This window comes from Budorcas taxicolor, chromosome 24, assembly GCF_023091745.1.
Source record: "Budorcas taxicolor isolate Tak-1 chromosome 24, Takin1.1, whole genome shotgun sequence".
Lineage (NCBI taxonomy): Eukaryota > Metazoa > Chordata > Mammalia > Artiodactyla > Bovidae > Budorcas > Budorcas taxicolor.
In genome coordinates this window covers 14,620,397-14,644,489 of record NC_068933.1, presented here as the reverse complement: position 1 = coordinate 14,644,489, position 24,093 = coordinate 14,620,397, and the positions used below count along the sequence as shown (strand labels likewise).

Below are 24,093 nucleotides of genomic sequence, written 5' to 3'. Positions count from 1 at the left end.
CTGAAGCAGAGCTGACTGGCCGCAGGGCCGCGCTGTCCAGGGCTGTCCCTTGTCTGACTCGTATCAGGAAACGGCCCGTGCCCCTACCTGACACGCATCCAGATACTGCCTCACAGTCGTGAATCGCTGTTTAAAGACCGGGAGAAACATCTTGCTTCTCATAGGCATTTTGTTTTGAATGGAAACATTTCCTCTTAGATCCACGCTGCCCTGGCTCCTACCCGGAGGCTCTGAGGTGACCTGGATATCTTCACTGGACAGGGCCTGACTGTAATTACCACTTTCCCAAGTGTGTACCTGACAGGTCTCTGTCTGGGTGTTGAAGAGAGGACAGAGGAGAGCTGTGTGCCTGGTGGTGTTTTCTCTCTGGGGAATGCTGAGCAGGTAGGTCCTGCTGTGAACATTCCTTGTGTCCCAGATGGCCACTCTGGGCGTTTCTGAGGGCTCCTCATGCCAGTCGCTGGGTGGCTTCTCTGGTTTGGAAGATTTCCTTTTCTGTCAGGGAAAACACACTTTCAGAAATTGGTGGCCAGCCCTGGGGTCAGGCTCTGGACTCAGACTTTCCTCTGGCATTGGCTGTTCTACTTAAGAGAGGCCTTTCTGCTCTCGCCTTCCTCATGGGCAGCCTTGATTTGTTTTACACTAACATGCAAAGCGAAAGAATTCCACAAAAACGTCTACTTCTGCTTCATTGACTATCCCAAAGTCTTTGACAATGTGGATCACAACAAACTGTGGAAAATTCTTAAAAGAGATGGAAATACCAAACCACCTGACCTACCTCCCGAGAAAGAAGCAACAGTTAGAACCAGACATGGAACAACAGACTGGTTCCTAATAGGGAAAGGAGTACCTCAAGACTGTATGTTGTCACTCTGCTTATTTAACTTCTATACAGAGTACATCATGAGAAATGCTGGTCTAGATGAAGCGCAAGCTAGAATCAAGATTGCTGGGAGAAATGTCAATAACCTCAGATAACACAGGTGACGCCACCCTTATGACAGAAAGCGAAGAGGAACTAAAGGGCCTCTTGATGAAGGTGAAAGAGGAGGGTGAAAAATCTGGCTTAAAACTCAGCATTCAAAAAATGAAGATCTTGGCATCTGGTCCCATCACTTCATGGCAAATAGATGGGGAAACACTGACAGATTTTATTTTCTTGGGCTCCAGAATCACTGCAGATGGTGACTGCAACCATGAAATTAAAAGACGCTTGGTCCTTGGAAGAAAAGCTATGACAAACCTAGTCAGCATATTAAAAAGCAGAGACATTACTTTGCTGACAAAGGTCCGTCTAGTCAGAACTATGGTTTTTCCAGTAGCTGTGTATGGATGTGAGAGTTGGACCATAAAGAAAGCTGAGTGCCAAAGAATTGATGCTTTTGAACGGTGTTGTTGGAGAAGACTCTTGAGAGTCCCTTGGACTGCAAGGAGATCAAACCAGTTAATCCTAAAGGAAATCAACCCTGAATATTCATTGGAAGGACCGGTGCTGAAGCTGAACCTCCAATACTTTGGCCACCTGATTTGAAGAGCCAACTCACTGGAAAAGACCCTGATGCTGGGAAAGATTGAAGGCCGGAGGAGAAAGGGACAACCGAGAACAGGATGGTTGGATGGGGTCACTGACTCAATGGACATGAGTTTGAGCAAGCTCTAGGAGGTGGTGGAGGACAGGGAGGCCTGGCGTGCTGTAGTCTATGGGGTTGCAAAAAGTCGGACACGACTGAGCGACTGAACAATGACAGCACAATCACACTATTGTGTGAATGGATGTCTAAATTTCTGCGAAGGAGAAGTGAAGATGGTTGCCTTAGATAACCGTGGGGTGACATCATGCATAAGTTTGAGTTGGGAAGGAGAATGTATTAAGGCCGCGTGTCAGAGGTGGGTTGCCCTCTTGTGTGTCTCTTTGCCTCCACATCCTCTGGAAGGTGCTGCTTCCTCCCAGGGCCCTCACTCACACAAGCAGCGTGGGTGCTGAGGGAGGAGGCTGAAGTTTGAAAATACCTTGAATACCCCCTTTCTCTTTGGAGAATCGCAGCTCTGTGTATATGATACATCTTCTGGGGCTTGCAGCAGAGAACCAGGCAGAGTCACAGAGTTGTTCGTGACTCAGCAAGTGTGTAGGAAGCACCTGTCCTAGACAGGGCATCGTGCGAGGGCCTCTCAAGACCCACCAGGACGGGGAGCATCTCCCCAAGGGGAGCCTACACCAGGTGCCGAGGACCACGCGAGGGCTGGAACTAAAGCATGCCTAGATTTCAGAGGAAGGACTCACTGCTGCTGACTGAGCGGGTTCTGTGAGAATTTTCTCAGGGAAGCAGCCTCTGGCCTATTTGGGTAGGAACTGGGCATCTTACAGCAGGGCCAGGGAGGAGAGGTATAGGGGAGGGGGACCATGGAGCCGGAGGGGTTTTGAACCTTGGGTTTTGAGGTGCCAGAAGGGGAGGAACTCAGAGGAGGAATGGAAGTGATGAGCGGCCGGACCTGTGCCTCTGTGTTGGCCCCGAGGCCAGCAATCAGCAGGGGCACCCAGAGGAGCAAGCGGAAAGGACACTGTCTGTGAGGGGCCTGCAGACCCCTGCAGCCTTCTCTCCACTTCAGGGTTCTGCCATCATCCTCCGGGCTCAAAAACTCAGCCTTCCAATTCCTTCCCCCCCTTTTTTTTTCATTTATATCCACTTAGTTACTAAATCCTGGTCAGTATTTTTGTAAGTGATCAAGATTTTTAAAAATTTCTGATAAAATAGAATATATACCTTTTTAAACCACCATCAAGTATACAATTCAGAGGCATTAAGTATATTCCCAGTGTTGTGTAACCATTACCACGTTCTAGTTCCAGAATTTCTCATCATCTGAAACAGACACTGTACCTGTGGAGCATTTAACTCCCACCCACCCCACCCCGGGGTAGCCTCTATTTCTGTCTCTGTGAATTTGCCTATTTTCAGTCCCTTGTATAAGCAGGATCATACACCATTTGTCCTTCTGTGTCTGACTTCTTTTACTTGGCATAGCATTTTCAGGGTTCGCTCACGTCTTGGCGTGTATCAGAATTTCCTCCTTCTGTTAAGGCTGAAGAGTATTCGACTGTGCTCAAGCCCCGTTTGTCCCTTTATACTGGGAGTCACACCCCAACTTTTTAAAGCCCCGTGTGTCCTGGTTGTTTACTGTCCTCTGTGTCGTGTCCCACCTTCGTCTGGCTTTGAATCTCACCGCGTACACTTGCCTCTCTAGGTGCAGCAGCCTTGCCCTTGGCCCGGGCTCTGGTTCTGTTCTTGTGTGGAGCTGGGCGGGGACTTGAATTTCCCTGCTCTGTCTTCTGATCTTTACATTGATGGTAATGACTCCGTGCAATGAGGACTGTTAGGAGCCTTAAGCATGCTTTCACGGTAACTGCTCAGCACTGGCCTGACACAAGGCGCGTGCTTAGCTAACAGTGGCCTCACAGATAGTCGTAATCTCATGCTGATTTCCCTGAAGGTGTACTTTCCCTTCTGCTGTGTGACTCACCTCTGTCATTCGTTCCAGATTAACTTCCCCAAATCCTAGAGGTGAGGAGTCACTTCTCATCGTCCTGTTTCTGTCTGAAGTTGGACTACACTCACTTCTTGCCTCTGCACGCAGTTCCCCCAGAGCCTGTGATCAAGTCTACCTTTTTTTTTTTTCTCTTACTTAAGCCACCTCATTATTCTCTATTTGGTATCTATACCATTGTTATGCAGTTTACTTCAAGCTTCATGAATGGGATTGCAAGATTTTGCAGTCTATACCCCCATGTGGATATTAAATCAGATCCCTGCCCCAAAGAAGGTGAGGTTTCCCCAAACTCTCTTTCAGTCCTCTTTCAGAGTCTTACTAAGGCTTTCCCATTTCGGAGTGCTCTCTTGGATGCTATTTTGAACAATGTCAGTTGTGGAGGGGGACACCCAATCTTGAAGCCAGCCCTGCCAATCCAAGTCTTCAGTCAGTCAGTTCAGTTGCTCAGTGGTATGACCCCATGGACAGCAGCAATCCAAGTTTTGGGTTCTTATAAAAGGCTAAGGCAAAGAAATTGAACACTGGCTAGGTAATTACTTCTGGGAGCTGGGCTTTACAAAGGCAAGTGTCGAATATTTTTGTAAAAAGCAGTGATGTGTGTGGTCTAGTTATATGAATATGGACCTGTAGGACAAATGTTTTTTTTAACTGTCCTAACATTATACGAATTGTATTCCTGTAACTTACGAGAATTTTTGCAGTGGTAGCTGCAGATAGAACTTCAAGAAATGCTTCCATTTAACCAGCTTAAATGGAAGAGAAAACTGTGAAGATATGCTATAGAAAACTTTAATCCTCAAAAAAATAGCTTTGGTGTTTCCAGAGACCCTATTGGAAGAAGCACGTTCAAAAACTTTGAATTCATGAAATGTGAATAGGAAAACAACAGATATTTATAAAGTAATGTATGCTGTTGGACGACTTAAAAATATGTGTAATAGAGAGACTGTTATAAGTAGACATTTGACCATTTCATCTAATCCCCCCAAAATATATCCGTTCCAGTTGGGTACGTTATATTTGGAATTTCTTTATTTGGGGACATATGTGGTAGTGGTGGCCTGTGGCCAATCTGAATGAGTGAGGCCTGGCCCTAATCTTATGGGTTAAAAAAAAATCAGTCTAGCCCTATACTTGCCTGGGAAAGCTATGTGTCCCACTCTTGGACAACTTTAAGAAGGTGAGTAGAGAATGGTTGAGTATAGAATTATTCAACTTGCCTCAGCTATTTCATTAAATCAGCTTTCAAAACACAGAGCATCTCTGTTCCCTTTCTCCTTTTAAAATCTTTTTGGAAATTGACCTGGGGAGCCATTGGAATCACTTTAGTGAAAATTCGATGGGTTTAAGGTGTTCTTTGCTTCCTCGGGAGGGAAAGCCCCAAGGCAGCAGATGGGGATAAATTCCCGTGGAACTACTTGTTCTGTGTGCCCGGGGTCCTGCAGTGACCCAGGTGGTCCTTCTGTTGCTCATACTCAGGATGAGGAGATGGTCCAAAGGCAGTGACCATGGTCAGGAATTCCCGTGTGGGATGAGGTTGGGCCCGTGGACTTTGGCACCACTGTGGAGCTTCTGTAGCTCCTCTCTCTACGGAGAGCCCGACTGCTCATTTAGCTCCAGAGGGGATGGTTTAAGCAAATCTAGCTTTAGGTACTTTGCCAGCCAGGGTTAAGGAGCAAGAATCCAGTGGGTTTGGAGAGGCCTGTTGAAAGAACAGCACACGGCCTGGCCGCTGCTCTCTTGTTGCTCCCGAGGCCCAGCTCTGCCCAGCTAGTGCCGGACAAAGAGGGTGCTTTCAAGGCTCTGTAAATAGCCTATTGTGCAGGGGAGGAGGTGGAGCAAGGAAAGGCAGTGTCTTGCCAGCTCGGCCTGCTGCTTTAAGGCGAGATGTCAGGACTTTCTCATTTGCTACTGCCGGGGCAAGGGTGCTATTTAGGTGATCTTGTTGGAGCGCTGCATTCCTGGTGAAGTAGTCCATCAAACCGCTGTTACTCAACTGGATGAAAGCTTGAGGACCTTTAGAAGGAGAGAAACATCCAACTCACCCATTTTGGGGGTTTATAAATGACACAAAGAAAATAAAATGCTAATGTAAGTATCTATTTGCAGAATCACCAGAGCTGTATATGTGTGTGTGTGTGTGTCCTTAGAAAATGATGCTCTTGTGATCACACAGAAAGTGACCCTGAGCCACTCTTTTCCTGGTGCAAATAGAATGGTAAGAGGTGAACCTTTGTGTACAGTGGGTCTTGAACCCGCATGCTCTGAGGCTGAGGTGAAGGGGGGAGATGCTGGCAGCTCTGTAGGACACGGAGGGTAAGATGGATTTCAGACGCTGAGCTCTCCTATTAACAATACCGTGGCCTGTCCCTGGTGGCTCAGATGGTAAAGCGTCTGCCTACAATGCGGGAGACCCAGGTTCGATCCCTGGGTTGGGAAGATCTCCTAGAGAAGGAAATGGTAACCCATTCCAGTACTCTTGCCTGGAAAATCCCATGGATGGAGGAGCCTGGTAGGCTACAGTCCATGGGGTCGCAAAGAGTCGGACACGACTGAGCGACTTCACTTCACTTCACTTCACTTGTGTGTGTGCTGAAGGGATCTGTAGGGGCTGCCTACTGTCATGATTCCTAACCTGGGGGGTGGACTGCAGGGACCTTGTGAGCCCCAGGTGCACAGAAGAGTGTGCATGTCCCGAGTGGAGAGAGTCGGCTGGCCAGCAGAGAGTAAGAATGAATCCTGTCGAGGAAAAAGTGTTAATGTAGTTGGATTGGTGTCCACATCTTGGGAGATACCTTTGGGAATCCTTGGAAATGTCCAGCCTCAGTTTCCTCATCAGATTTTATATTGTGATGTTTAGATAAGACACACGACGTGAAAACCTTTCCAAAACACAAAATTGATCCTGTGTCATTTATCTCTTTTTCCCATAGTTCAAGCAGCTGGATACTAGGACTTGTGTTTTTCGGCAGTCATGCAGTTGGTTTTGATTCCCCTGCCTCCACATCTGTTTCCATCTATTTAAAGGCATCCTTCACTCTGGTTCTTTGTGTTGAGCTCCTGCCAGGTTTTTGCCACCCTGGGGATGCTCCCTGTCATCCATAGTTTTAGACTCTAGCTCTATAGGAGAGTCAAAATACTCAACTGAGCGAGCTCACGTTCTGTAGCTGTGGGAGTAGCTTTAGAGAAGGAGAGGCAGGCTGTCACTAGTCCTGTGTTTTCAAGAAATATTGGCTGCTTAAGCCTTTAAGCCGATTGAATCATGTTCTTAGCAAGCAGTACCATGATTATATGGCTTGGCTATAAAAACTTCCTGAGATGATGATGTAGAAATTTGCTTTTGAAAAACATTAGGGAAACTCTTCCAACTAAAACACCATTAGAATAGTAATAAAATCTGGCTTTTATTTATTTTACTACCACTTGTTGACTAGTATGTGTGTCTTTTGATACTTATAGAAGACCTGATACAACTGTTTTAGAGCCTGGTGTTTGTGTTCACCTTGAGCATTTAAAGGCTATTTATTGTGGGCAGTTTTCTTTGCATGTAGGTCTGCCTCCATTTCTAAATAGCCTAAGAGCCTTTTCCTTAAAAGTAGTTAATCAGAAGGGAAATGATTTATAATGCCCCCCTTTCACATTTAAGAGTTGTTCCTTATGTGGGCCTGTATGAGATATTGCCTTTGTTCTTCACTGCGTGGACTATAGTTTTCCCATGTACAGCGTTAGCCAGTTTGTTCAGCAGAGTTGATTTGCACCTTTTTACCTGGCTGCTGTCTAAGAAGTGTGAATTAAACTGATACTGAAGTTCCAATACTTTGGCCACCTGATGTGAAGAGCCAGCTCATTGGAAAAAGACCTGGATGCTGGGAAAGACTGAGGGCAAGAAGAGAAGGGGGTGACAGAGGATGAGATGGTGGATGACATCACCAAGTCAATAGACATGAGTTTGAGCAAGCTCTGGGAGATGGTGAAGGACAGTGAAGCCTGGTGTGATGCAGTTCATGGGGTCGCAAAGAGGAGGACACGGTTAAGTGACTGAACAGCAACGATAAACTTGTTGTCGTCACCCAGTAAGGATAAGAGTTTAGTTGGATTTAACTCCTTAGCCTTACAGATTAGTACCTAATAAATGTTTTTGCAGGGATGCTACTGAATCAGCAATTTTCTGTTGTTTTTTTTTTAAGGTTTCTTTCCTAGACTTATTTCTAGAAATAGACATTTCTTTTTTAGTACAGTGCTGGCTGCTTGTAGCTTGGCTATTACCAATGCTTAAGATAAAAAAGTTAATCACTTGTTTATGACAGTGTTTGTTTATGGGGGGATGATTTAATATTCTCACACAGGGCTGTGAGTCTGTTGAACAACTCCTATAAATTCACATGATCTAGGTTTTATGAAAATGATTTCAGGGACTTTGGGGAGATAGGAGGGAAGGGCAGGGATGTGTGTAATAAACTTGAAGTGCCATGGGTGATAAAGACAGCCAGAATGATTGGAGGGAAAAGGAGGTATGCACGTTTTATGTATAATGTTTCTGTGCATCCGTGGAATTGCAGTACTGTTTATGAAATCTAACCGCTCGGGGGTACTAGGACCTGGACTCTCTCTGCCTATCCTTAAGGTCTCAGTGTCAACACCCTCTCCTCAGAGGGGTCTTCCCTGATCACTGGATCTTAACAGTGCTAACATTTACCCCACCTGCAAACAGATAACTGCTTTTTTTAAGTTTGTATCTCCCTCACTTGAACTTGGGCAAACTCCGGGAGATGGTGAGGGACAGGGAAGCCTGGGGGGAAGCCTGCAGTCCATGGGGTCACAAAGAGTCAGACACGACTTGGTGACTGAACAACAGCAATCTCCCCCAATAGCTGGTTCACCCATTGAGAGCCCTGGCCAGGTCATGGGCACCGTCTTCCAGCCCTTAGCCTACACTAGATGCTTACATTTGGTGAATGGCTGGGGTAGGTCAGTCCGAGCTATGAATTCATCTAGAAGAAATCTGCTGTCAGTGTCTGGCTGACAGTCAGTTCCTTTCTTGATCTGTCTCATGTCTGTTTGACATGGCCACCCAGCATCTGATCATTCATTTCAGTGTTTTGTTTTGTTTTTTAAATATGCCCATTGTCTCTCTTGACTGGGGAGGCGAGCAGAAAGAAACCAGTGTCTGCCTTTGGAACTGGCACCAGCAGTGGCACTAACCGATGCCTGTCCCTGCCCATGGGTGGAGCAGTGGGGTGACTGCTCCCAGCTGCTCATTGGCCCACCCTCCACCGTCTGTTCTCCTGAGAAGTCACATATGGATTTTGTCTGCTAGTTACCTTTAGCCCAGTGGGCAGCAGCGCAGGACTGGGCATGTGACGAATGCCCGGAGAGACCTTGGCAGGCTGTGCAGGCAACGGCTGAGCGCATACACCCCCAGCCCCGCCCCCACCCCCGTGTCCTGGTCCCTTTCTGAGGTTGGTGTGTCACCCAGCAGTCAGCTGTCGGTGGCACAGATGGTGAGTGCTTTCTCTCCACAGTTGTGACCTGAAGAAATGCACTTAACCTGCTTCTTCTCTGTTGTCGTGTTAAAGCTGGAAATTGTCTGTGTCTGTGTATATGTGTGTGTGTTTTCTGTACGCCTGCACTGGGCTGTGGGACCACAAGGCTGGATGTGACATTGCCTTCTAGAAGTACTGATGATCAGGGAAAGTTCTTGGTATTCTGTGACTGTGAAGATATTTATACAATAATATAGATTTAAATTTGAAGAGGATTTCTGTATCTGAGGGGAAAAAAACTATTTTCAGTCTTGGGACCTAACTATTTAAAAGAACATATAGTAAGGAGCTCAAACATACTATCTGAATTTATGATTTAAAGGTTACCACTTAGCGCATTACGGGGGAGTTTTTTGAGAGAAGTCTTTTAGATAGTTTACTAGGATTTCCTACCATATGTATGCCAAACATACTTGAGAGTAGTTACTGATCAGTCATTTTTAATTAGAATTATTATTTGTTCTCTGTACTGTACATTAATTTTTTATATCATATATATATAAATTGTCTATAATATTTAGTTAGAGGCTTTTCTGTATATATGTGTGTGTGTGTGTGTGTGTGTTTGTATGGGCTGTTCATCTGATTTTCTTCTTAATTTTTTATATCATTATATATATATAAATTGTCTATAATATTTAGTTAGAGGCTTTTCTGTATGTGTGTGTGTGTGTGTGTGTGTGTGTGTTTGTATGGGCTGTTCATCTGATTTTCTTCTGTGTGTTTTGGCTTCTTAATTTTGCATGTAAACTCCTTGTAGATAAGTGTCAATTTTTAGTACCTATGTCTCTTATTGTTCCTCATGCAGGAGAAATATAGAATATTAGTAGAGAAAATAATAATAATGCCCAGCTTAATTGAACACATTGTGGTGCCTTGCACCATTCTAAATTCTTTATGTGAACCATTTAGTCCTTATAAAAGCCCTACGAGATAGGTGCTGTTTTTACTGATGAAAAGACTGAGGACAGAGGGGAGTGATTTGTCCCCAGTTATTCAGCGAATGAACTGGGGAGGCAGGATTTGGCTCTAGAATCTGGGATCTTAAGTACTATTTGACACTTTCTTTCAAATACTATTCTGTAATCTCTCTAGATATTTGCTGAATGAATATCTCTAGATATTTATGCACACCCTTTTATTATTTAGCTATAATAGCTTGAGGAATATAAAAGACACTGTTTTATCAGGATAACTGACTCCAGTTTCCCCTACATCTACGTGGCTGCTTTTATGCTACAAAGAGTGTGGGGAAGGTGAGAGACACCCCACACACACCCCGAAACCCAGCGTGACCTGTTTCACCAGCTGGGGAGCTTGTGCTGCGTTTTGTGAGAAGACGTGAAAACTGATGGCCCTCGGGTGGTTTGGGCATGTGTCTGCCTCTCTGTCCTTCTCCCCGTCTGCCTTGATAATGAGAGTTGAGTGTGTTTGATCAGGTGGAAGACAACAGGGAGGGAATGTAAGACAAGAAAATGGTAACTCATGCCCCTTATGTTAACATTTTACAGCAAGAATTCTGAGTGGCTAAGTCTTTTGAATGTGGATAATGAGAACTTTACGCAAGCCGACAGAGTAAAATGAATTCCTAAAGTGCTTTTAGAAAAGTGAGATTTGCCAGCCAGGAGAAGACGTCCTGAGCTATCAGCCCATGGCTCTAATGCCCCCGCTGATGAGCCAACCATCAAGTTGATGGTCATCGGCCTTGGGGAGTTTGTAACAGCATCCCTCCTCCCTGGAATGAACATGACCTTTTTCTCTCCTACAGATTGTGGCTTAGGACACTGCCAGCCCAGGATGATGCAAGCCCACGAGCTGTTCCGGTACTTTCGGCTGCCAGAGCTGGTTGACTTCCGGCAGTACGTGCGCACCCTTCCAACCAACACGCTCATGGGCTTCGGGGCGTTTGCCGCACTCACCACCTTCTGGTACGCCACGCGGCCACGGGCCCTGAAGCCTCCATGTGACCTGGCCATGCAGTCAGTGGAGGTGCCGGTAAGTGGAACCTGGCCGCCCCCAGGTTTCCTGCCTCTCTCCCCAGTTTCTAGGCCCCATCACGGTGACATCCAGCAGGATTACAATCCCAAGCAAATATTTGTTCTCCAGGGCACTTTGCAAACTGAAATGTGCTCCCCAGACAGAACTTCAGCAGCAATGAGAGAAAGAGGTCAAAATATAGGGCAGAGGGATGCGTGTGGTGGTGCTGGTTAGGTGTCTGCCCACGTCACACAGAGCAGAGGCTCATCCCCAAATTGCATGGGGCTTCTGTGCAGCGCTGGGCAGTGTGCTTTGCCCAGAGGGCCCTGAGAGGGGAGAAGACAAGCACAGGGTCCCCTCCCTCAGCCAAGAAGAGGGTTGTCAGTCATTAGAGAAAGAAGGATTTCACCTGTGATTGTCTGATACCTGGAGAACATCATGCAGAGCTGGAAAGGGACTCGGGCATTTCTACTAATGATAGAATGAGGCCAGTCTAGGAGCCTTCAGGAATAATGGAGCCACAGAATTTAGGATGGGTGAGAAAAAACAAGGACATTCAAGAAGTCGAGTTCAGTACCGTGGTTGTCGTTTAACTTGGGCGGACGAAAGGTCATGCTCTCATTGTTGTAAAAATCTAGGTAGTGAGTGGTTTTCCATACTTAGGGCTTCCTGGGTGGGATGAGAGGGCAGTCTAAAGGTTCTTCCAGAAGGATTCTTTTCTCAGTGCGCCTGCTCTACCTTCCTCTCCTCGCACATCTCTTAAAAGGTCAGCAGCAAAGATGAAGCAGCCTGGCGTTCGCAGATGCTTTGACTGTTCACCTGCTCTCTGCTTTGACGTTTCCTGCTTTCCCCTCCCCAAGTCAGATTTCATTTTCAGGACTTATGACTTGCAAAAGAAGAACATTGTGAAAGACAGAATCACCTCATTTACTTTTAGCTATGTGGTGGAAGGTCACCTGCCCCGCCCCCCAACCCAGGCTGATGGCCATGAGGGGGAGCGTGTGTCCTTCCAAATAAACTTGTGCCCGATTAATACCTTTTTGTTATTTAAAGGGTTTCACTTCTTTGTTTAATTTCAGACTGTCTCTCGGATTCATTAATGTGAAACTCCTAAAATATATAGAAGATATCAGTCTAATTCATGCCAAAATATAAAAATAGAATGAACTATTGTTGAGGCAAGTTGATTTTGTACTTCATTTCTAGTTAGAAGATGAACTTGGTATTTCACAACAACAAGATCCGATGCTGTAAAGAGCAATATTGCATAGGAACCTGGAATGTCAGGTCCAGGAATCAAGGCAAATTGGAAGTGGTCAAACAAGAGATGGCAAGGGTGAACATCGACATTCTAGGAATCAGCGAACTAAAATGGACTGGAATGGGTGAATTTAACTCAGATGACCATTACATCTACTACTGCGGGCAGGAATCCCTCAGAAGAAATGGAGTAGCTATCATGGTCAACAAAAGAGTCCGAAATGCAGTACTTGGATGCAATCTCAAAAATGACAGAATGATCTCTGTTCGTCTCCAAGGCAAACCATTCAATATCACAGTTATCCAAGTCTATGCCCCAACCAGTTACACTGAAGAAACTGAAGTTGAACAGTTTTATGAAGACCTACAAGATCTTTTAGAACTAACACCCAAGAAAGATGTCCTTTTCATTATAGGGGACTGGAATGCAAAAGTAGGAAGTCAAGAAACACCTGGAGTAACAGGCAAATTTGGCCTTGGAATGTGGAATGAAGCAGGGCAAAGACTAATAGAGTTTTGCCAAGAAAATGCACTGGTCATAGCAAACACCCTCTTCCAACAACACAAGAGAAGACTCTACACATGGACATCACCAGATGGTCAACACTGAAATCAGATTGATTATATTCTTTGCAGCCAAAGATGGAGAAGCTCTATAGAGTCATCAAAAACAAGACTGGGAGCTGACTGTGGCTCAGATCATGAACTCCTTATTGCCAAATTCAGACTTCAATTGAAGAAAGTAGGGAAAACCGCTAGACCATTCAGGTATGACCTAAATCAAATCCCTTATGATTATACAGTGGAAGTGAGAAATAGATTTAAGGGTCTAGATCTGATAGATAGAGTGCCTGATGAACTATGGACGGAGGTTCATGACATTGTACAGGAGACAGGGATCAAGACCATCCTCATGGAAAAGAAATGCGAAAAAGCAAAATGGCTGTCTGGGGAGGCCTTACAAATACCTGTGAAAAGAACAGAGGCGAAAAGCCAAGGAGAAAAGGAAAGATATAAGCATCTGAATGCAGAATTCCAAAGAATAGCAAGAAGAGATAAGAAAGCCTTCTTCAGCAATCAATGCAAAGAAATAGAGGAAAAGAACAGAATGAGAAAGACTAGAGATCTCTTCAAGAAAATTAGAGATACTAAGGGAATATTTCATGCAAAGATGGGCTTGATAAAGGACAGAAATGGTCTGGACCTAACAGAAACAGAAGATATTAAGAAGAGGTGGCAAGAATACATGGAAGAACTGTACAAAAAAGATCTTCACGACCCAGATAATCATGATGATGTGATCACTAATCTAGAGCCAGACATCTTGGAGTGTGAAGTCAAGTGGGCCTTGGAAAGCATCACTACGAACAAAGCTAGTGGAGGTGATGGAATTCCAGTGGAGCTGTTTCAGATCCTGAAAGATGATGCTGTCAAAGTGCTGCACTCAATATGCCAGCAAATTTGGAAAACTCAGCAGTGGCCACAGGACTGGAAAAGGTCAGTTTTCATTCCAATTCCAAAGAAAGGCAATGCAAAAGAATGCTCAAACTACTGCACAATTGCACGCATCTCACATGCTAGTAAAGTAATGCTCAAAATTCTCCAAGCCAGGCTTCAGCAATACGTGAACCGTGAACTCCCTGATGTTCAAGCTGGTTTTAGAAAAGGCAGAGGAACCAGAGATCAAATTGCCAACATCTGCTGGATCATCGAAAAAGCAAGAGAGTTCCAGAAAAACATCTATTTCTGCTTTATTGACTATGCCAAAGCCTTTGACTGTGTGGATCACAATAAACTGTGGAAAATTCTTCAAGAGATGGGAATACCAGACCACCTAACCTGCCTCTTGAGAAATCTGTATGCAGGTCAGGAAGCAACAGTTAGAACTGGACATGGAACAACAGACTGGTTCCAAATAGGAAAAGGAGTACGTCAAGGCTGTATATTGTCAGCCTGCTTATTTAACTTCTATGCAGAGTACATCATGAGAAACGCTGGACTGGAAGAAGCACAAGCTGGAATCAAGATTGCTGGGAGAAATATCAATAACCTCAGATATGCAGATGACACCACCCTTATGGCAGAAAGTGAAGAGGAGCTAAAAAGCCTCTTGATGAAAGTGAAAGAGGAGAGTGAAAAAGTTGGCTTAAAGCTCAACATTCAGAAAACGAAGATCATAGCATCTGGTCCCATCACTTCATGGGAAATAGATGGGGAAACAGTAGAAACAGTGTCAGACTTTATTTTTTGGTCTCCAAAATCACTGCAGATGGTGACTGCAGCCATGAAATTAAAAGACGCTTACTCCTTGGAAGAAAAGTTATGACCAACCTAGATAGTATATTGAAAAGCAGAGACATTACTTTGCCGACTAAGGTCCGCCTAGTCAAGGCTATGGTTTTTCCAGTGGTCATGTATGGATGTGAGAGTTGGACTGTAAAGAAGGCTGAGCACCGAAGAATTGATGTGTTTGAGCTGTGGTGTTGGAGAAGACTCTTGAGGGTCCCTTGGACTGCAAGGAGATCCAACCAGTCCATTCTGAAGGAGATCGACCCTGGGATTTCTTTGGAAGGAATGATGCTGAAGCTGAAACTCCAGTACTTTGGCCACCTCATGCGAAGAGTTGACTCATTGGAAAAGACTCTGATGCTGGGAGAGATTGGGGGCAGGAGGAGAAGGGGACCACCCAGGATGAGATGGCTGGATGGCATCATGGACTCGATGGACGTGAGTCTGAGTGAACTCCGGGAGCTGGTGATGGACAAGGAGGCCAGGCGTGCTGCGATTCATGGGGTCACAAAGAGTCGGAAACGACTGAGCGACTGAACTGAACTGAACTGGACTGAATCGTATACCAATCGTGAGAAGAATTTAATTTTTCCTACTATGTGTGGAGTTTCTGGCATCGCTTCTCTTCTGGCAGAGGACCTGGTGTCTCATCATAGCGTTGCTATCACTATGAAAACAGTGCTTGGCAAGTGCAACTTTAAGATATTTATAATTTAGCTGTAACTGTAAAAAGTAAAAAAGCCAAATTCTTATTGTATGAGAAATTGGAGAGGCAATGTGTTCTTTCAGTTCCAGCTTAGCCTCAAGTCGATGAGCCTTTTTAAAATAATCATACGTCTTCTTTATAGAACAATTCAAAACTTCAGATAAGCAGAAAGAAAATTAAAATCTCAAATTCTGCTACTTGGTATATGGGCTTCCTGACTTTGCTCTTTGTAGGAATAGTAGATTAAGCTCTGATTTTTGGAACTTGTAGGTCTTAGGAAGAGGTACAAAATTTGCTTTGCATTTCTAAGAAAGAACTTAAAATATTGAACTTAAGATTAGCTTGGGAGTTATGACACTTAATAATTGTAGATGCTTTTATATTGCTAGCATTGTCATATGGGCCTCCGAGGCAGCAATAGGAGCTTAATTCATTAAGTATTAGTCCAGAGCCTGTCTTAGACTGTCATAGGGGCTGATCACCAGATAAAAGTCTCCTTGCTTTGTTCATACTTTGAAGACAAGTAAGCACAACCCCACTCTCACACCCCCTCCCATTTCACATGAACAGTTTTTTCACTCTCCTCTTTCCATAAACTTCACGTGGCTATTAAAATGAGAAGAATCTGCCCTTTTTGGGTTTGGCTGCATCTTATCATTATTCACACTGGCTGTTTCCCACTAGCACCTTTTTTTTTTTTTAAAGCAGCAGCACAGAACTTCTGGATAAGTTAAAGTTTCTAAAATTTCCTTTTACAAATCAGGATAATAAAGAAGATGTTAGCACCCTTGCTACAGACTTGTGCCAGAAAGAGGATACAGACACGAGCTATAGCATGGGACAGAGAAGCTGGAGTTGGCCATAGAATCCCAAAAGTCTCTCTTAAATTTTGGAGCCTGGTTTGATCAGGACCCTGTCTGGGGTTTCCTGTCTGGGGTGCAGCCCCCAGCTGCAACAGTGCGAGTCCAGGAAGAACTCTTCACAGATTTCTCTGCTTTTCCCCATAACTTTGAGCAGAGCACAGAAGCAAGTTTTTCTGTGTTCATCTGTTTTATTATTATTATTTTTTTAATCACACTCGAGTGATGAGGGAGTTTTCTGGTTTTAACTGGTTTCAACCTGTTCTCTGGGCTTCCCAGGTGGCTCAGTGGTAAAGAATATGCCTGCCAATTCAGGAGACTTGGGTTCGAGCCCTGGGTGTGAAAGATACGCTGGAGGAAATGGCAACCCACTCCAGTGTTCTTGCCTGGGAAATTCCATAGACAGAGGAGCCTGGGTGGCTACAGTCCCTGAGTTTACAAAAGCCAGACACAACTTAGTGACTAAAACAACCACCACAAAAGTCTCCTCTGAAATTGAGGTCCCCATGTTCCCCTCGTGAAAACAGTCTTTTCCCGAGTGACCAGAAACCCCAGGGGACTGGTCAGGGCCCAGACTGTGGCGGTTGCCGTTTCAGGGCATAGGAGAGTGTGTCGGAGCCGGAAAGGACCAGAGAATCGGGGATGTAGCCGAGGCTAGCCCAGTCTGCTCTGCTGGGGCCAGGTAGCCTTGGGCAGGCTCACCCAGCCTGACCTTCAGATTCCTCATCTGGAGAAGAGAAACGACCAGGGCCTTCCCTCCCACCACGTTGAGAGGCTGCGTAGATACAGGCAGCATCTAACTGAGCCCAAGAGAAGTGTTCAGTAAATGTTGGGTTTCCTTTTCCCTAAAGCTCTTCTCTTTGAACCCTCGCATTTTAGAGATGAGAGAACAACGGGAGCCCACCCAGGTGAAATTATATATACCACATAGTAAGAGGAAAATCTGAAACTCTGTTATGCTGCCTCCTAACAGTGGCTGAAAGTTACATATTTCAACTAGGATTCTTTGTTCAGGGGTCGGTGTGGGGGGCGTGTGAGGAGAGGATAAAGCAGAGTAAATAAGGAAGCTTTCAGGTCATGTAGATAAATTTGATGAGCCAGTGGCTGGACCTTCTGAACCCGGGAGCGGACTCTTCTGAAATGGATTTGCAGGCAAAAGTAGTGGCAGAAATGGAAGGCGGAAAAGGGGCAGGTCAGATAAGAAATGGAATCCGGGATTCCCCACCCGAGTTGGATGTAGGATCAGAAACCGTCAAGGACGGGGTAGAGATGGGGGCTGGGGGAGGGCCAGAGGACTGGCAGAACCTGGGCGGCGGCAGTCCAAGTGGGTCCTGGTGGCTTCTGCCTTCCCTGAGCCAGGTCAGAGCAGAACTTGTTGCTGAAGGGGTTGTGGGCCAGAGTTTAAGGAGGTTAGGCAACAAACCCATTGCAAAGTATTGATGAGAACCATTGCCACTGTGGAAGGAGGTGGCAGAACCAATCTGAATTCCTGCCATGTCCTGTAGACATTGAGACGGCTATCTTTTTAAATGAAGTCAGGAAGTTTTTTGAGCCCTGCCAGGAGATTGTTGTAGAGTGAAATGAAAGCTCAACTTACCTGTTTTGTTTTGTCCTTAAATATTAGAGAAGGGAATAAATCATAGCAAGTAAAAACTTTTTTATACCTTCCAGTCCTTAGCTTTTAAAGGCTTCATTTGAAGAATATCAGAACTTCTTTTAAAAATGTACCTCAAGGGAGACTTCCCTGGCGGTCCAGTGGTTAGGACTCCACGTTTCCACTGCAGGGGCCTCGGGTTCAGCCCCTGGATGGGGAACTAAGATCCGGCAAGCCGCACAGTGCAGCCAAAAATAAAGCTGTACCTCTGGTAATAGCTTAAGAGTCACTGTTTAAACTTGTTACCAGGCCTTGGCTTAGAGTGGGTTCATGTCTCTCTCTCTCTTTTTTTTAAAATGTGAATTTATTTATTTTAATTGGAGGTTAATTATTTTACAATATTGTATTGGTTTTGCCATACATAAACATGTATCTGCCACAGGTATACACGTGTTCCCCATCCTGACCCCCCTTCCCGTACCATCCTTCTGGGTCATCTCAGTGCGCCAACCCCAAACATCCAGTATCATGCGTTGAACCTGGACTGGTGACTCATTTCATATATGATATTATACAGTGGGTTCATCTCTTTTAGTAGGCAGACCAAGTTCACTGGGCATGACTCATCTCCCTGTGGGATGACGTCACTCCAAATGACCTCATCACATCCAGGTCACCTGTTGGCTGGGTGACCCTTTCACGTGAAAGGTTGAGATTTAAGCATTCATATGCTGAGGTTTGTATGGTGAGGAACTTAACCTTAGCATTTGAATCCTGTGCTGCTAAAAGTTGAGTATGGAGGCTGTGACCCTCAGGATTCAGTTCTCCCTGCTCACAGAGAGTAGGCGTGAGACTGGCATTCGTTCAGCAAGTGCATGGTGTGCACAGGACACAGGAAGAAGAGGCTGCTGCCCCTGTGGAGTGGACGGCCCAGCAGGGAGGACCGCTCTGGAGAGGACGCTGTGGAGAGGTCCTTCCTAAGAGTCACGCGAGTGACTTATTTTCATGCCATAAAACTAGAACCGCGGTTCCTCATCGGAGAACTTGAAGGAAGCAACCTAAATGGAGCACACCAGACCCCTGGAAGCCACATTCAGTAAATTGCAGGGCTTTGAAATTCAACAGTTCCCATCCACTGAAGCCTTCTGGATGCCATGGGTTATCCAGACAAACCTCAGGCTGGGGCCACAGTGACAAGGGATGGTGCTCCTAGTCTGTCTGTACAGGTACCTGTGAGACGGTCACTGAGTAGGATTTCCCCCGTAGCCAGTAGAATCACGCTGTTGACACATAGGCATGGGTGTAAAGACCCACTTGCAAACTGGCAAAGCAGTTTCTGCACAAGAAGAGAGTGTTATTTAAAAGTTTGTATGCAGTTCTCACTCTGGACTTATGGAGACAAAAGGGTGATGACAGTGCCCCCCAAAAAAAGAGAGCTGAACTCCTAGAACCAGTGAGTAGAATGGTGGTTGTCAGGGCTTGAGGGTGGTGGTGGACGGAACTAGGAGAGGTGGGTGAAAGGGTTCAAGCTGTCAGCTGTCAGAGGAATAAGGTCTGAGGATCTAATGTATGTCAAGGTGAAGCTGATACACTGTATCATATAATTGAAATTTGCTGAGAGTAGAACTTAGGTGTCCCTGGTGGCTCAATTGGTAAAGAATTTGCCTGCAATGATGTAGGTTTGATCCCTGGGTCAGGAAGATCACCTGGAGAAGGATCTTCTCCAGTAATGGCAACCTACTCCAGTATTCTTGCCTGGAGAGTTCCATGGACGAAGGAATCTGGTGGGCTGTAATCCATGGGGTTGCAAAGAGTTGGATACAAGTTAGTGAATAAACTACCACCATGTCATTTATACCTTACCAAAGCTGAAAAAAAAAACAAAAAACAGAAAACAAAAACACATCAAGAATGGCGATGCCTTCTGGACCGGAGTGGAGGGAGCTTGAGCAGTTGTTGAGTTGGGCAGGATGGGAGGCAGCCGGGTCAGGACCAGCCTTCGGGGAAGCTGCAGGGGAGCAGGGGGAAGGCTGTCCAGGAAGGGCAGGTGCGGCCAGATGGTGGGATCACTCACTCCACTGACTCCAGCCCCGTGGGCTCGTGGAGGACTGGCAGGGCCATCTGCAAGGGGCATTATTAGCCTGACGAGTGTGAGCCAGGTCCTCAACTGGGAGGAAGGGAGGGAGAACAGGGGCAGTCTCATCCCTGCAGTCATTTGTGCAGTAAATATGAACATGAATGTGAGCATCATTCTCACCCCCGGAAGCCTGAGAACAGCCGGCTAGCAGGGTGTGTGAGACTTTGGAAGAATCCCTGGGTTTGAGGCTCTGGCTTTGTATCTATCAGGAGTCCTTGTGTAAACCTATGTGTGAGCGTGGACGCTCGCTCACTTGCCTTCCCTGACTGCAGGCTCTAGTCCTTTTGCCCCTCAGCTAGTTCTTCCCTGCTGTATGGCTGTGTGTGTGGTCAGGTAAAGAGTGGACAGAGATAAATCCTTCAGCCTCATCCCTGGTGACTTTGCTGCTGTGGTTTTCAGAGAATTTTCACGCCCGTTTTCAGGAAGCATCACAACATCTGAGCGTATTTTCCGCCAGCTGTCCTAGCAGTTGGGGCACAGTGGGTGGGATGAAGAGATGGCTGGAAGGGAGTGGATTTGATGAGAAGTGTTTTTCTGGGAGTGTTTTTATACCTGAAGTTAATCTCAGCATCATTTCTAAAACTTAGTGGGCTTCTTAATAACAGCTATGAAAAACCTTGCTAACTAGTACTTCTTAACTAAACTATTTAGTAGAAAACTAACTAGTTTCTAATGTGGTTAGATGTGTCTGCTCGCTGGAGAGTGGCCGGTGATTTGAAGGAGGCGTAGAAGCGCCCGAGTTGTTCAGGGGGCCGCAGTGTCTGGGTGGGATGAGCTGTGAGGTGAGGGGCGGGAGTCCCAGAGAACTGAAGGCAGAGGGTCTCATCTTTGTACCAACAATAGACCTCCAGAGTATTAAGGAGCTGCCTTTAGGAATTCAAAGAAAGAATGGTGATTATGTCAGAAATTTTTTTTTTTTTTAAATTTCCGGCTTCCCTTCAGCCAGGAGGAAAGGCTCAAGTTACTTTCTGGGAATACATATAGTAAAACAAGCCTGAAGACACCATTGATTTTGTACAGACGATGCTCATGGGCTTCATGAAGCAGGGACCATGTGTACACATACGTGACGGAAATGTGTGCTGTAATTTTTTTGAAGTTTAAAAATAGCCTCCCCCACAAGCCGGGTCCACTCCTGTGGAGTGAAAAACAATGGCAGAAATAGGCCTTTGTGAGAGTCTCGGCAAAAACCCTGCCTTGACGGCAGCGTCTAAAAGGCCGAGCAAGTGAGGGAACAGATGTGTTTCCTTCAGACTGTGAGCTAGTGCCTTGAACGTTACAAGTGGCAGGCACTCGGAGATGCTACAGGCAGGGGATTTGAATTTGTGACTCAACTCTCTCCCCATCCACAAAGGTGGGAGGGAGCTATTTTTCCCTTGAGGGATTGGCTGGTTTGCTCTGGTGAGGAGCTTGCCCTGCATTTGGTGGCACAGAACTGGTTTGCTAAGTAACCCAACCAGCCTCCCTCACCCCCAGGCAGGTCCTCCCATGGGGACAGGGGCAGCTCAGGAAGTTGGAAACTGGAGAGCAAGCTTGGGAGGGAGGGTGGACAAGGAAGCGCCTTCTGAGGGTTAGAGGAGAGCGATGGGGAACCAGACCCCCAGTCGGCCACCGCGCTCTGGCCCTGAATCCTCCAAGATGGTGGAGGTGGACAGTGTGTGGGCAAGTCCCTCAGGCTGGTTTGAAGCTCGCTCCACTGCATTTTAGACGTGGGACTGAGACAGGGAGGCCTCCCCACCGTCTGTCTGTTTTCTCATCTGCAAACTGAATACTCCCTTGCTTCCATCTCTCCTGTGCTCACATTTCAATGCCTAGCACCAATTGTAATGGGTGCTTCTGCCCCTTCTTCACTCACTGGGCATGGAGGACCTTGGGAAGCTGGCTGATTCAATGGCAGAGCGTCGGTAGTGAACCTGAGAGTTCGTAGTTTACGTGATTGCATTTATGTTAGCATAGTGGAGGAGTCTAGCTATTAATACTTTCAAAACTCCCTGTTCATTATCCTGAAAGATCTGGTTGGGAGCATCACCCGTTGGCTGGTCTTGAATAAAGACCTACTTTGTTCTGTCAGAGATCCCATGTTACTGGAGGGGAGAACGATGGCCAGAGGGCGTCTAGGTCCCTGGATTGGAAAAGCCTCTTTGTGCCTGTTCATAAAAGGTGGTAGGTGATGGTGGCCTGGGTAGGTAAGATGCATGGGAAATCTACATGCTGGGGGCTGGGAGAGGTGGAGAAAAAAGTCATTTTTTTCCCCCAAGGACCATGGTTCCACCTGCTGCTTTTCTCCCTAGAGATGGATGAGACATTTAAGCCCAGCCAAGTCGTCAGCTGTCTCTTTAGCCATTATCGGCTCTCCCTGCCTCCTCTCCGCTGTCTCTTCCTTTCCCTCCCCTATCCCTCCCACTGTCTAGCCCTATCCTTAGAGGGAATAAACCGTAGTAGTAACATAGTGGGTGGTTGACTGTTAGGGCCTGTAGTTGTCTATTTTCTAGATCGAGATAAATGGGACCACAATTCATAAAGCTCAGGCCTTTCTATCCTGGAGAAATTCTCAAGGATGTAATTATCTGCTTTTGCATTTAAATAAGGAAGTGAGGCAAAATGACTCTCCCCATCAAGGTGTTCCTTTTCCTCAAATACTGGCCAGAGTTCTAGTCCTGGGAACCATTGGTTCACAGACGGTTCACTGTGATCCTGTCCTCACTGCCCTCGAGGGGAACTTGAACTTTGATTTCCTAACTCAGCCACGTGGGGAGACTGACCTCTAGAGGAACCTTTGCTTGTATAGCCAAATAACCTCGTGACCGCTGATTTGACTGTAGTGTGGTCACTACACACTGACTCACTCCTTTTTTTTTTAAACTGGGAAAACTGTAGAAAAACATTAAAGAGGAAATAAAAGACCCATAGTCCTCCGTGACTCAGTGTTACTGGTGATTTCCTGCACATTACACACAGGGTTGTTCTGTATCCCTCTCCCTATTTCTTGAGCACAGCTGAAACCCACACCTCCACACCAGAACTGTAGGATATGTCAGAAGTCCAAAAGGGCCAGATATAGAAGATTTCTTCATTTAAGTAGGTGTTCCTAAAAATAGCTGCATGTACTTGGATAAGCCAATAGTTAAATGCCCTGTCCTTGAAATGGCTCTGTTTTGTAGCACACACAGACATTTGAGCCCCCGCTGTTGTAGCTGTGCAAGCCCACACCTTTGCAGGTGTCACCAAGGTTGCCAGTGCTCAGTGTTTATGGACAGGACTTTAATTCAAGAAGAATGGTGGTGCATGTACATCAAAGATGATTTCTTATGGGCATGCGTGATCATCATCATCACCAGTCCATCCTAAAGAAATCAGTCCTGAATATTCATTGGAAGGACTGATGCTGAAGCTGAAACTCCCAATACTTTGGCCACCTGATATGAAGAACTGACTCATTTGAAAAGACCCTGATGCTGGGGAAGATTGAAGGTGGGAGGAGAAGGGGATGACAGAGGATGAGATGGTTGGATGGCATCACCAACTCAATGGACATGAGTTTGAGTAAACTCTGGGAGTTGGTGATGGACAGGGAAGCCTGGTGTGCTGCAGTCCATGGGTCACGAAGAGTTGGATACAACTGAGCGGCTGAACTGAACTGAACATCATAGAGCAGCAGTTTTCAAAACAGCCTTTATTGCTTGGTCTCCCCCACTTCCATTTCATTCATCCCTTTTCCTGAAATTACAGAGTATGCCTTACAGTTCATTGATCATGTGACCTGTCACCCAGCGTTTCACCTATACCTTTTTGGCGTAGAATTCATTTACTGCTTCATCTCCAAACTTTTGCTACTTATTCTAATTTCTAATTAGAGTAGTAATAAATATTTTGTCCTCGGGTTACTTTGTGAAGAGGATGGCTTTATTTGGGATGTGATTAACTTCTTTAACTTTGATTTGACTGTTTTACCAAACAGTCCTGAAGACTTTACCTTCAAAGTCCTGAAGTTCATATATCACCAGAACGGTAGTGTAACCAGAGTTATTTAGCAAAAGTTGTTATAAAATGATACTCAAGAGCAGTGATTCTCCAAGTAGGAACTGGGGAATTGACCTGCTGTCTTGAAGAGAGAGAGTCTGCACATATTCAAAGTTAAACTTAATCTGTTTTGGGCTCCCTTGATGGCTCAGCAGGTA

At 45.8% G+C, this 24,093-nt stretch overlaps 1 protein-coding gene and 1 non-coding gene across 3 annotated transcripts in view; both read left to right on the top strand.

Moving 5' to 3' along the window:
• ACSL1 (acyl-CoA synthetase long chain family member 1) overlaps positions 1-24,093 on the top strand; it is a 65,557-nt gene that overhangs the window by 10,657 nt on the left and 30,807 nt on the right. For both annotated transcript variants that reach the window (XM_052661547.1, XM_052661546.1), the window contains exon 2: positions 10,861-11,087. In XM_052661547.1, the coding sequence (XP_052517507.1) occupies positions 10,890-11,087 (198 nt within the window). In that variant the 5' untranslated portion in view covers positions 10,861-10,889. The remainder of the gene's footprint in view (positions 1-10,860; positions 11,088-24,093) is intronic.
• Positions 5,917-5,988, top strand: TRNAC-ACA (transfer RNA cysteine (anticodon ACA)). The gene has a single exon. It is a non-coding gene; the product is annotated as a tRNA-Cys (tRNA).